The sequence below is a fragment of the Poeciliopsis prolifica genome, unplaced genomic scaffold, assembly GCF_027474105.1.
Source record: "Poeciliopsis prolifica strain line A6 unplaced genomic scaffold, Auburn_PproV2 SCAFFOLD073, whole genome shotgun sequence".
Lineage (NCBI taxonomy): Eukaryota > Metazoa > Chordata > Actinopteri > Cyprinodontiformes > Poeciliidae > Poeciliopsis > Poeciliopsis prolifica.
This window is the reverse complement of record NW_026562448.1, coordinates 669,868-683,757: the sequence shown is the minus strand read 5'-3', so window position 1 is coordinate 683,757 and position 13,890 is coordinate 669,868. Positions and strand designations below refer to the sequence as shown.

The window sequence follows — 13,890 nt, the reverse complement described above, 5'->3', positions numbered from 1 at the left end:
ATCTTTAGCCTCACTGAGTGTCTTGGCAATAAATTATGAATTAATTTAGCTAAATTTTTGCTTGGTGGGAAAATATTGGTTTTAATATGAATATTTGCTCTGGCGCCCAGAATCCTGACCTGATTCTCAGGATCCAGTTCCTCCTGTTTCCTCCAACATTTTATTTAATTTTTTTTTATCACAGATGAACAAATCGCTTTTGTTCCAGACAGCAGCGGTTAGTCGGTCTCCATGTTTGTTAGTTATTTGGGTTTTGAACCGGAACCGGTTCGGACAGATGAAGCGTCGCGCTGCAGAAGGAAAAGTTGCTGCTGACTTTTCTGCTCGACTGAAAGTTGGTGCGTCAGCAGGGAGCTGCGTTGCCGCGGAAACCGCGCCATCTGAAATGTAAATAAGTTGCTGTGAAATAAATAATGGGAACAAGTGCGGAGATTTACAGTCTCTGAACCAAACGCCGCACTCTTTGCTCCCAAATATGTTCAATAAAAGATTCCACAAAGGGAACATATGTTTGGCTGCGCCGCGCCGCGCCGCTTTCCAAGCCGAATCCCGGTGTGCGGCGCGGGCGGAGGGGCGGCGGGGCGGCGCGGGGCGGAGGGGCGGCGCGGGGCGGCGGGACATGAAACATTTATGCTAATTGTTGCAAAACTTCCCACAAAAGAGGCAAGAGGCTGCGGAGCGGAGCTGTCAGGATGAGGAGCGGGAATCAAAGGCCGCAGCTCTTTCAGGTTCTGTAGCGACGCGCCGCCATCAGGAGCCCGTCAGGCTGCATTAGCGCAGACGGCCGTCACTCAGCCCTGCAGGCAGCGACTCCTCCATCTCTGTCAGCCGCTCCGTCACCGCCGAGGCTGACACACATGAAAGCCGGATGCAGCTGCGGAAGCTCCGGATGCTCCCGGAACGAACATGAGACGCGGCGGCTCAGTCGGCGGCCGTGAATCCCAGCTTCAAAGCTGCACAAGCGGCGCTGCGCACAAGCGGCGCTGCGCACAAACTTCACAGGAAAGATGATTCAACTCGCTGCAGCTTCCAGCGGGAAATATTTGTTGAGTTTCCTGCTTCTGCTGGTCGTGGAGCCGACCGCGGGCCGCCTCGGCACCGACCGGGTCACCTGCCGGTCTGGAGCTGCTTGAGCTGCGAGACAGAAGCGCTGCATCAGGTGGTGCGTTTCCTTATCCCTCCTGAAGGGGGCGCGGTCTGGGCGGGCCCACATCCAACTCCTGCCACCACCTGCAGGACTCCCGGTTCCGAGAGGATTCTGGGTTTTTATCAAACATTAACATCAATAATTTGGTGTATTATTAAGTATAAGCTCCATATTTAGAGATAAACTAAACATTTAGTTAGCAAGCTAAACTTTTAGCATGCTAAATATTCAGCTTCATCGAAATACTTGGATATGTCTAGTTGCACATATGTAACCTAAATACTTAGTGTAGAAGCAGTTAGCTGTGATATTCGTCACTATCAGGTGAAAACATGAGTTTGGAAAATCAGTCTGTTGTTTTCTAGATTAATACTGAAGAGAAAAAGATTTCTAACTGTTAAATGTTTGTCTGACTTGCTGTTTTCTGCATCAGATGGTTCCAACGTTTATAGTTTATCCTAAATTTAAACATTAAAATGTCAGAATAAAAACAAAGATGTTTGGTTTCAGGTATGCCTGCCTGCTGTGCCTCTGCTGCCCCTGCCGGTCAGAAACCAGACTCTCCTCAACAGCTTTTCACACTTTTTTATTGCAGAAACCTAATCAAAGGTCAACAGTTCAGATGAGCGGCTGCGCCCCGGTGCCTGCTGGGAAACGCGGTCCTTTCAGTCGTCTCCTCCACACAGACTCAGCAGAGCCTTCTGGTAGTCTCCTTTGGTGTGTTCCTGCAACAGAACCGGGTCTCAGTCAGAATCAGAACCAGCATCCAGATTTCATCCACATGGGATTGAATCTGCTGGGAGTCATCACACTGTGGCCACTGGGAACTCTGGGAGTGAAAAAGCGTAATCAATTTAGTCATTTTTAGGTTTCATAAAGATGAAACAGAAGAACCGTTTTCCTGAGGCTTGAACGGATCAGAACCGACACAGATCTGAACCAGAGAGCAGAGTTACTGCTTCCTGTGGTCCGACATGCAGATCCGATATCCGTTACAGTGGAAACAGATGCAGCCTGTTTTCCTGGCGCTGGTTTGGGGGTCAGACCCTGAAGCTGGTGGTGCGTTCAGGGTCTCGGCCAGCGTGGGACACTGCAGTGACTCACAGCGATGGTCTGGTACAGAGACTTCTTGTGCTGCCTCTTGAACTCGGTTCTGATCCTCATCAGGTCCACTTCGCAGCGAGACACCAGGATCCGGGTCACCACCTTCTCCTTGGCTCCTTTACTCTGAAGGGACAGACAGCGGGTCAAAACCCCACCACGGATCAGAACCAGGGCCCAGAAACCCAACCAGAGGCACCCGGTGGTTCTGGTTACCTTCATGGCTTCATAGAGTTTGTTGGCAAAGTACAGCTGCCGGTTCTCGAAACACTCCACTGAAAGGAAAGCAGAGTCAGTTAGGAGGTTCTGGAGGGTTCTGGTTCTGGAGGGTTCTGGTTCGGGAGGGTTCTGATTGGACCTGAGGATGGAATGTACCCAGAGTGAGGAAGGACTTCTCCAGTTCTCCCTTCACCTCCTTCCTGATGCTCCTTCATGTCGTACGGACTGTAGCTCTTATAGCGCTCAAACACTGGCACGCAGGAGGGAGGACAGTTACCACGGTGACCCAACAGGACCGGCCCGGACCTGCAGCGGGCCCAACCGGGCCAGAACTCTTCACTCTGACTGTGAACTCATCGGTACCTTTCTGCAGGTGAGGGATGCTCCTCTCGGACATGATGGAGATCCAGCAGCCCACGTCCGTCCCCTTCCTCTTCACCCCGGCCTCGTACAGAGCCTGAGCACAGAACCGCAGGAAAACCGGGTCAGAACACCAAGCCCGGCCCGTCAGAACCTAAACAATATGAGCTGAGTCGCTTTTTAAATGAACAACAGAAATTATGATAATGACTTGGAGCTCGAGTCAGAACAAAAGTCCGGAATGAGCCGGACCCAGAGTCCAAACGAGTCGGACTTGGAGAGAAGAATAAAAAGACAACATGGGTAGTCGGGCACCAGAGCTAACAAGTTCTGACCCGCAGAGGAGCCCGGCGGTTCCGAAGCGTACTCACTCTGGCGTCGTCGTCAATCTTCTGGTAGTCCACCACGTTGCTCGGCTCGTCTCTTTTGGTCTGGAGGAAACATTCAGAGATTCACTCGTTCTGGGGACATTTCAGCCAGAAGAAAGGTCAAAGTTCTCTGTCCTCCTGGTTCTGGTCAGAACTGCAGCAGCTCTGGACCGTCGGTTTGTCAGTCCGACCTGCTGCAGGAGTCAAAGCCTGGATGAGTTTCTCTGATCTGAGACTTTAGTCTCTGGCCCTGGAAATGTTCTGCAGCTGCCAGAAGGCCCACTGTGGAATTTTATACTGCTCTGAAGGTTCGGGTCAAAGGTCATCCTGACCTCTAAAGCTGAGGTCAGGATCCTCTCAGTTCTGTTCAGATGGAGAAAGTTTTGCCAATTATTGAAGCATAACTGGCAAAACTGTCTGAACCCAGACATCGCCATGACACCCGGTGACATCGCCATGACACCGGGTGACATCGCCATGACACCCGGTGACATCGCCATGACAACGGGTGACATCGCCATGACACCCAGTGACATCGCCATGACACCCGGTGACATCGCCATGACACCCGGTGACATCGCCATGACACCCGGTGACATCGCCATGACACCCGGTGACATCGCCATGACACCCGGTGACATCGCCATGACACCGGGGTGTGTATCACCTGCGTTGTCATGGTAACTAATCTCAGTACTTGGTACAGGTTCTGCTGGTTTACAGTAACCGGATCAGAACCAACAGTCTGGTCTTCCAGCTGACTTGAAAAAGATCAGAGTATTCTACTCAGTCTGGTCCAGTCCAGTGCATTTTGGTCCAGTCAGGTCTGCAGAGACCCGGTTCTGGTTCTGTGGTACCTGGACCAAAGCCAGTAACAGCTTGGCAAAATTTCCCGATGTGTCTCCTGAGATGTCCTTCTCCAGCTCCTTCTTAAACACTGCAGAGACCAAATAAAGAGGACTGAACGGCAGAACCCGATCAGAACCTGGTCCAGAAGGTTCTGGCAGTCCAGGAACCTTCTTCATGTCCGGCTCTGTCACTCACTCTCTCTGTAAGCCTTCTTGATCTCCGCCAGCTCTCCGTTGTTCCTGGAGCAGACCAGTTCGATCAGCGTCTCCTCGTCGGTCCCCAGGCCCTGCACACAACCAGAACCAACAGAACCGGGTCAGGCTGGAGAGCCTTCTGCACCAGGCTGAGCTTCCTGCAGTGACCAGCAGGCGGCGCTGCCGCTGCTGGCAGTCAGCTCTGACCTTCATGGAGGCTTTGAGCTCCGAGGCGTCATACTGGGCGGTGGTCTTCATCAGACCCAGCAGCAGAGCCTCCAGAGCGCCGGACAGCGCCCCCTTCAGGGCCACACTCAGGTCCTGCACACGAGACACGTTCATGCTGACATTTTCAGTTCCTTCCGCAACCACCAGGGGGAGACATGAGCAACTTCACATGATCAGTAAGTCCTTCCCTGATTGGTCGTCACGGCTCAAAGACCAATCAGGGCCTTTGCTGAATTAGCACCGATTGCTGTTCAAAATCTCTTCAAGCATCGAACCATGGCTTTACTGAGCGGTAAGCTTGCTATGATGTTCACTTATAGCTATATTTGACTTAGTTTACCTGTTTAAATCAGTTTTGTGATGCTGTTATCGTCACTCCATGCTTTAAAGGCTGTTTTCAGATTTGGAGTCTAATTGAATCTTTATAATTTAGCTGCTCCTGGACAACATGAAGTCTGAGTGACTTGAAAATATGAGCTCTTGAATTCTGTTGCCAACAGGATTTATTTCTATTTACAGGATGTCTGACTCATTTGAGGCGGCTATGCTAACCGGAAGTAGCCCTTTTGAACGGAACTGCGCAGTTAAATGAACAAGTTTTCCTATGAAATACAGACGTTAGGATGCTGGTTTAGTTATTTATCAGCATATTATGTTTACCGGTTAGTTGATCTAAATTGATGATTGAATTTGAACATGAGGACTTACTGACAGCACGACGTTTCATCTTTATTCCGTTGATGATCATTTTCGGCTGGATGTTAATCCTACAGTAACGGCTCCATTTCTCTTTTAAAGTCTTAAATTTAACACTCTTCGCTTTCCGGCTCCATGGTTCCGTCTCAGAAATGTTTCCACCATTTATTTTCCGCCATGCTTTGAGTTTCTCACAGAGCGAATAAAACCAATGAAATCAAGCTGTAACATCTATCTGACGTGGATCATTAAAGGCCGTTTCCTCCGAGGCTCGGTCCACAGCCACCATGGTTCTGTTCTACAGAACTGGACCGGAGGAACCGGGTTCTGACCTTCTTGGCGATGCGCTCGTACTCGAAGGCGATCTCTCGGCGCTGCTCGGCGCTCCGCCGGGTCAGGATGTCGATGATGGTCTGTTCATCCACGCCTGGGAGGAAAGGTCAGAGGTCAGACTGGCTCCTGCTGCCTGGCTCCTGGGTTCGTCGGGATCTGAAGTCTCACCTTTGGTCTTGATGGCCGTCTCTATCCGGGCAGCGTCCCGGTCCGGGTCAAAGTCTCGGACCGGAACCACGGTGGGGAATTTGGGCTCTTCCTCCTGCAGACAGAGGAATCAGAACCTTCAGAACCTGAATCGGGTTCTGGAGTAGGTCTGGAAACCTTCAGAACCACCCGGTGGGATGGAACCAGCTGCAGACACTTCCTGAGTTAAAACGGGTCAGAACCGAGTCTCAGCTGGACTGTAATAGGCAGCAGCTGCTGCATTCAGAGGAGTCGGACCGGACCGGACCGGTACCTGTGCTTTCTGCAGGTCTTCTGTCTTTCCTGTCTGATTTAGTAGAAAACGCTGCTCTGACTGGATGTACCTGTACAGGTGGGTCACGCCCCCTCAGATGTGAAGCCATGGCCCTTCCCATAGACAGACTTTCAGCCCTGAGCATAATGCTTCCACCTCCATGCCTCTGACCTGACCACAACCTGTTCACTGACCAACCCAAACCTCTCTCTCTCTTTCTCTCAGAGGACCTCACATGGCTCACGCTGGGAACATGAAACGTTTTTAGTGTGGGGATGTTGGACATTAATGGGATTCTCGACGGCTCAAAAATCCAGAAACGCAGGTGGAGGTGAGTCAAAGTGCAGAGGGGTCGCCGACGGTTGGAGGGCGGGGTCTCTCCTCCATCGGCGACAGCTCTGATGGCGGGAGCGAAGCGTGATCTGAATGAACACCCTGTATGGGAGGAGACTGGGAAAACTGGAGCTAATGTTCCCAAAGGTTCTGGGAAAACTGGAAGGCACACCTTCATCCTGGCTTTAGTGTTTCCTGTTGTTATTGTTCTCAGGATGAAACTTTGTCTCATTTAGTTACTGGATGTTCAAGACTGAATCCTCTTTTTGCTCTTTCAGGTCATTTGTTTGGTGGGTTTGCTGAACAGTTTTCTAACTATATTTATATTTATGCTCCATGGTTTTGTACAAGAAAGAAATTTATTCACGTTCTTTTAAATTTTATTTCTTAGTCTGCAAAACTGGCAATATGGTTGTATTACCAGTGATAACCATAACTGGTCAGAACCAGTTGATGGTTTATGACTCCAAAGTTACTCAAATTCGTCTGGAGTTTTAGTTTTTTGAGATAACAATGAATATTGATGTCTTTGTCAGCAAGTGGAGCATCAGTTATGCTTTGTGTTTATTGGATCTGTTTAGTTTTTCCTTTCTGATTTTGCATTAATGTTTGTTTTTGTTAGAGACCATTTTAAACTCCCTGTCTCGTTCACATTTTATTTAAGTTTCAGTTTTTATCAATGATAAAATCAGAATTCATTATCATTCGTTGTTAAAGTGTCTGATAAACAGAAATGGTCACCAATGATTAATAATTGCAGAGTGATGGAGTAGGACGCCCCCTGCTGGACCATGAGACTCACCCCCCATAAGACAAGGTCAGCTGACCCAGGAACTCCGACACCAGTGCCATGATGGATCCACCTGCAGGACACAACAGGTACTCATTAGCAGAAGAACTTCGTGTCGGCAGAACCCAGCGGCTCTGGACTCGCGTCCTGACCCAGAGACGGAGTCCTTCCTGGGGGACGCTGTGTCCTCACATGTTGGACTTTTTTTGCAAAGTCTCAAACTTTGAGTCATAGCTTTTAGTTTCCTGTTTTATTTTGGTAAGCCTCATACTTCTTGTTGTCTGCCTGTTTTCTGTCAGAAAGTTCATTTCATGTTCAGTTTTCTACTTTCTGATCTTCATTTATTTTCCTTCCACCAGATTTTCTCTGGTTCTGTGTTTTGGACCTCGGACCGGTCTCCACCGTAGCCACTTGATGTTCCGTTGATATTTCCCCGACCTTTAGATGTTTTCCAGCTTTAGCTGGGAAACTGGGAAATTCTGACATTCCAGTCCTAAAAATCAGCAGGAATAGTTTCTGAAGTTGGATTTGCTGGAAAGCTTTGAGCAACTCAAACCACCTCCAGTTATGATTTTTCATAACTTTATGGTTCATGTGAACATGGATCATAAAGTGAAAATTTAAGTGAAAATGTTTGGAATGAGGACATTTTGAAATTTGTCTGTTACGCTTTTATGACACAACTTGTCATAAAAGCTGCAGAAAAAAATGAAGTAAACAACACATTTATATGAAATAATTTATAAGAAGCAACAGAGTAATTTGCAGAATACCTGAGTTTATCCAGGTGTATCTGGGATTCCTCCTGATGCTCTATGATGCCTCAGCACTGAGGAGGTGGATTTATTAAATCAACAGTTCTGTCAAACATATGCAGCTTAACCTGCAGGACATGATATGAATATAAACTAAGAGTCAATTTCAGCTGAATTAGGATTCAGATAGATCCAGTAGAAACTGGAAAGAACCGGATGAAACAACCAAGTGAAAACCAAGAGCTTATTTTCTGATGTGGATCAAAATGGCCCCAAACAACCAAACCTTTCGTTTGGCTTCAGGCTCCATATTGACTCTGTAAAAGATCAAGAATCCTTTTGGCAAATGCATCCTGTTACAGATTTGCTTCCTTATAAACACAGTTTGGCGCCTCAGTGACATTTCCAGACACTTCCTGTATCGGTCATGTGACTCATTGAAAGCAACGCGTTTCGATGCGGGGTTCGGTCTGCGGGTTTCGGTCTGCCGGGTTCAGTCTGCCGGGTTTCGGTCTGCGGGTTTGGTCTGCCGGGTTTCGGTCTGCGGGTTCGGTCTGCCGGTTTGGTCTGCAGTCTGCCGGTTTGGTCTGCCGGGTTTCGGTCTGCGGGTTCGGTCTGCCGGTTTGGTCTGCGGGTTCGGTCTGCCGGTTTGGTCTGCGGGTTCGGTCTGCGGGTTTCGGTCTGCGGGTTCGGTCTGCCGGTTTGGTCTGCAGGTTCGGTCTGCGGTCTGCGGGTTCGGTCTGCCGGTTTGGTCTGCGGTCTGCCGGTTTGGTCTGCCGGTTTGGTCTGCGGGTTCGGTCTGCCGGGTTTGGTCTGCCGGTTTGGTCTGCGGGTTTGGCGCATCAGTGTTTCCGGATCCATCACTAGTGGTTTTGGTTCACTGAAGTTGGTCAGATGTTTGTACTTACTTTTCCTGGTCATATTTTGCACATTTTCCATGTTATGTTTAAATGAAAACTCGTGATGGAGGAGATGATGAGCAGGAGGAAGAGTCTGGCTCATTGTGCTCTTCCAGAGGAATCAGATTAATCTGAGACAGGAGAACAGTCGGTTCCAGAGTCCGGCCAGCGAACCCTGAACCAGCGAGGTGTGTTTGATTTATTGACCGGCTGGGCCTTCCTGAAGGTGCGTCTGCAGATAAGGAGATGCACTCAGAGCTGCAGGAATGTGCGGCTAGTTGCGTAACGGCAGCGTCGTTCGGCGATCTGAGCAGCGTTGAAGCCTCATTATGTCCGCATTAGAAGAGCTTCATTTACCTTTGACCAGGTAACTACAAACTTCATCACTTAGTAACCAGGCTGTTAAAGAGCCAGTCCACATTTTTAACTGCTGTCTTTATCTGGACGCATGGTGAGGTCAGAGTTCACGGGCTGGAGGCGCACACTTCAGGAGTTTCCTCTCTGTCAGCCTCTGATGCATGAGGTAATAAGAGAGATGGATTCATTTAGCTTCAGATCCTTGGTGAGAAGACATGGCTCACGCTTTTTTGAAGGTTTTCAGCAGAAGCTTAGATTTTCAGAGTTAAAAGTCAACAAGTTCATAAAGCCGTTTCTCTCTGCAGCCGAGAGCTTCAGAAGGAAAGTCTGGTTCCTTCAGACCGAAATTTAAAACCCGAAACGACGTGAAGAGACGAGTTCTTACCTTCAGACTCGCAGCAGCTCCGTTATGGTCCAGGACTGGGCAGGGTGTGGTGTTTATAGACCAGCTGACTCACACACACACACACTCACTCACACACACACACACACACACACCCACACACACACACACCCAGCCACACACACACACACACACACACACACACACACACACACACACACACACACACACACACACACACACACACACACACACACACACACACACTCAGGCTGCATGACTCAGTGAGCAGACTTTTCCACATCAGCATCAACAGCAATTGCTCTCTGAGGTTCCGACGGGTCAGAGGAAACGCTGGCTCTTGATTGGCTGGGGTTGTTTGGGAGTTTCTCCTCTGATTGGCCGGTTCCAACCCTGGAAGACCCAGACAGAAAAACGTGGAACCAGGTAGGAGAACTTGAGTTTATTAAGATGCAGTGACAAATGAAGTATCCTCAGCATATTGTATAACTTTTATAACATTTAAAAATATAAATGTTCTAGATGTTGTAATGATCAAAACCAAACACTTGAAGACATTTTACTTCTGGTGCAGCAAATCAAACTTCCTGTAGGATCTGATCTGTAAGTCTGAGTAAAAACAGAGGGAAAGTCAACATTTGTTCTTTTCGTTGCTGGTTTGGTTTGAAATAGAGATTTAATTTTATACACACACACACACACACACACACACACACACACACACACACACACACACACACAGCCTGGATCTGCTTTCTGTACGTTTCAGACGCCACAACTCTGAAGGATCTAGGAAAACAAAAACGCCTGAACACTGACTGCTACAGCTGCAGTGGGAGTGGGTTTCCTGCAGTGTGGAAGTTTCTGTGAACTTTGACTGGATGTTTGATCAGCGCTGCAGGAAAACACCTGAAGGTTTAACCGATTCTGAGTTTCCATCAGTTCCCCGATGGACCGTCCTCTGGTGGACATGGCGACCGGGTCTCCGTGGCGACCAGGTGTTCCTCCTGGCAGAGAGCAGCAGCCGCTCTGATCTCCATCGAGGCTCACCAGGTGATCCAGCCTCAGGTGAGTCACAGCAGGAGGTGATGTCACTGACGCAGGGCGGCGGCTGAAGGAGCAAAGTTCAAGGGTTATGAATGTTCAAACATTCCCTCTGTCACACAGCAGCGGCGCTTGGTGTTGCCTGTTTCCATGGTAACGCCTCCAGGTGTGTCGCAGGTGGAGCTGCCGGGCGAGAATCCAGTCCTGGTTCCTCACTTCTGTCCACAGACGATTTTGCTCCCAACCCTGTTTCTGGTTAAAATGATAAAACTTGAACATTTTCAAACAGTTGAACTAAATCCTGATTTTCAGAATCAACATTTTGTTCATTTTTTCCAATCACTTTCTTAAGAAGTGCCAACATTTCTGCTAGTGGGGCAAAGCTGCAAATCCCTGTTTTTTGGAATCCATGACCCTTTTCCAATACATTTGATTACTTTATGTTGAATTATTGGATATGTAGCTTGTTACGCTTGTGCCAAAATGTTTGGGAACTTCAGTTCATGAACGATTCTGCATCCTTCATGATGGAACAGCAGCATGAACAGGTTCATCCTATTTGCGTCCAGCAGAGGGCGGCAGCGGCTTGTGCCACTCTGTGACCTCTGACCCTGCAGCAGTGGCCTGCATGCTCAGCAGGGGGCGAGGAGTCCTGCAGCAGCTGCGTGGAGCCGATCGGGGTCAGGAGGCGCCAATCCCACGTTCTGCTGACGCTGAGCTTAGCCTGGTTAGCAGCTAATCCTGGTCAGGGCCACATTAACAGCTTTAGTGTGGAGACACGGATATCATCCTGCAGCTCAGAGCTGCAAACAGGATGAGGAAACAAACAACCAGTTCCAATCGGAGGGATACGAAAACCCCACAAACCTTCTGAGTCTGGGACTTCAAATAAGAGATTCCTAACTTTCTGATTGGACGATGATTTTTTTTAACATTCTTTATTTAGAAATATTATGAATCGAATGCATATTTCTATTTGAACTTACATAATGCAACAGTAAAGAGAGAGAAAGAAGAAAAAAGACTCAGCAAATGTTTATATCCATTTTGGCAATTAACATGTCTTAGAAACGTCAAACACAGGAGACTAACAGCATCTCTATCTGTTTGCTCAGAAAGACGTCCATGTGGTTCTGCTGTTGTCTTCCATTATAGACAGATTCTTCAGTCTTTCTTGCCATTGTTGAAGGATGGGAGGCAAAAGCCTGAGCCAGTTATTATTTTCCTTATCTGTAGTGATCAGACGATAATTTATTGTCAGTGATTGACTGAGCAGGATCTTTTCACCGGTTCAGGATGTCATAAAGCAGCAACAACACAAGTCAACATGTATCAAAGTGAACGAGGCATGATGACCAACTACAAACCTGCATCCACTGAACTCTGACCTCATCCAGTTATTGAGACCAGGAAGCATCAAACCAGATGTTTTTCATGATTTCATTTAGTGTTTAAACGATGAAACTGAACCGATTTATCCTCAGACAATAAACTAACAAAATAAAGAAAATAGAAATAAAAAATGTGAAAACTTCAAAATATGAATAATTGAGCTCAGTTTGTCTCATTCAGACGAAACGATTCGTCTGAATGAATCCATGGCTCATTTATTCTCACTGAAGAGAAACTATAGAGCTTTACAGCTGTTATGATGCAGCTGCATCAGTAGCTGCATCAGCAGCTGCATCAGTAGCTGCATCAGTAGCTGCATCAGCAGCTGCATCAGCAGCTGCATCAGTAGCTGCATCAGCAGCTGCATCAGTAGCTGCATCAGCAACTGCATCAGTAGCTACATCAGTAGCTGCATCAGCAGCTGCATCAGTAGCTACATCAGTAGCTGCATCAGTAGCTGCATCAGTAGCTGCATCAGTAGCTGCATCAGCAGCTGCATCAGCAGCTGCATCAGTAGCTGCATCAGCAGCTGCATCAGTAGCTGCATCAGTAGCTGCATCAGCAGCTGCATCAGCAGCTGCATCAGTAGCTGCATCAGTAGCTGCATCAAGGTGAGCTGCATCAGTAGCTGCATCAAGGTGAGCTGCATCAGTAGCTGCATCAAGGTGAGCTGCATCAGTAGCTACATCAGTAGCTGCATCAAGGTGAGCTGCATCAGTAGCTGCATCAAGGTGAGCTGCATCAGTAGCTGCATCAGCAGCTGCATCAGTAGCTGCATCAGCAGCTGCATCAGCAGCTGCATCAAGGTGAGCTGCTACCTGAGGATCTGTGGCTCTGATGGAGAACATGGAGCCATTGATCAGAGATCGTATTGATCTGCTGGTTTATTTAGATGAATCCAGACTGATCATCCTGGAGCTGTGAGCAGAACTTGAAGCAGGTACCGGTTCCGGTCCAGCTGGCCCGCCTTGTGGACAGAAAGCATCTCTACCCTGTAAATGTACCTTCTGCTCTGCTTCCTGTGTTCAGGATAAACGTTTAGACATTTAGATCCATAAGACCTCCGGGTATTTATACTCATTAAGATGTTTTTGGGAGGCGACGGCGGAGCAGCAGCTGCACTTTTCTAAATTTGTTCGTACGGCAAGTTTTAGAGTGAAACCGTGTTTGAGACAGGAGGATCTGGTCCTAAAACAACAACTTCTGTTTTATCAGAATTTAAAAGCAGAAAGTTTGGAGTCATCCAGGTTCACCTGCTGGATTAGATTCACCAGGTTTATGGATAGATGCAACTGAACATCATCAGCATAACACTGAACGTTTATCCCCTGCTGCCTGGTCATTTTACCAATTGGAGGCAGATTAGAGAACTGGTCTGAGCACACTGCCCTGTGGTACTCCACAGACGGTCTGAAGAAGATTCATCATTAAATGAACAAATTACAAAAGTCCAACCTTGTTTCTGAGAGCCGAGGCCAGGTTCTGGCTGGAGAACCAGCAGGTCCAGACCTTCATTGCATCATCTGAATCTAAACTCTGTTTAATTATTGATAGATGCAACTATCTATCAGGCAGGATGGTTTCCAGCCTGAAGGACAGAGTCTTAGAGAAGGAATCTCCTACCTCTCCAGAGTCACTCAGACTTTAGAAACTGGGTCAGAAACTTTAGAGAATTTATAGTGTTTGAAGTTTTTGAATGGGTAGCAAACCGATTTGACACCTGTCTGATTTTAACTGAACTCTGTTGTTCTCTGGATGGGGCTCCAGCTCTGGGCGATGTGCCCTGTTCCTGGCCTCTTAAGGTGTAATCTGAGCCCCTGCTCTGTCCGGTTCTGTCCTTCAGCTGCTCTGTAATCCTGTTAGCTCTGTAATCCTCCCACTGCGCTCACATTCTGAAAGTCTTTCCTTACCGCGGCTCTGTGGGATGTTGCTGGGACCCAACTGAACTGTTCAGGTAGGACTGGATACCCTAAAGATCTGACCTGCACCCCAAATACCAAC

The 13,890-nt window shown here is 48.0% G+C and overlaps 2 protein-coding genes across 2 annotated transcripts in view; one reads left to right on the top strand and one right to left on the bottom strand.

Annotated features, from left to right (window-relative positions):
- Positions 1–1,714: 1,714 nt before the first annotated feature.
- On the bottom strand, positions 1,715–5,766 carry LOC129352192 (annexin A2-like; the record flags this gene model as incomplete). The annotated part of the gene is given in 12 exon segments (XM_055021058.1): positions 1,715–1,872; positions 2,252–2,374; positions 2,465–2,523; positions 2,624–2,673; positions 2,675–2,717; positions 2,831–2,924; positions 3,199–3,258; positions 4,053–4,132; positions 4,240–4,330; positions 4,446–4,559; positions 5,495–5,589; positions 5,664–5,766. Coding segments are annotated over 12 exon segments (972 nt in total), but the record flags the coding sequence as incomplete, so codon positions are not given.
- A 2,104-nt stretch (positions 5,767–7,870) lies between these two features.
- Positions 7,871–13,890, top strand: part of LOC129352171 (cyclic nucleotide-gated cation channel beta-3-like) — a 37,051-nt gene continuing 31,031 nt past the window's right edge. The window contains 2 exon segments of the mRNA XM_055021040.1: positions 7,871–9,099; positions 9,194–10,521. The gene's annotated coding sequence lies outside the window, so the exon portion shown is untranslated.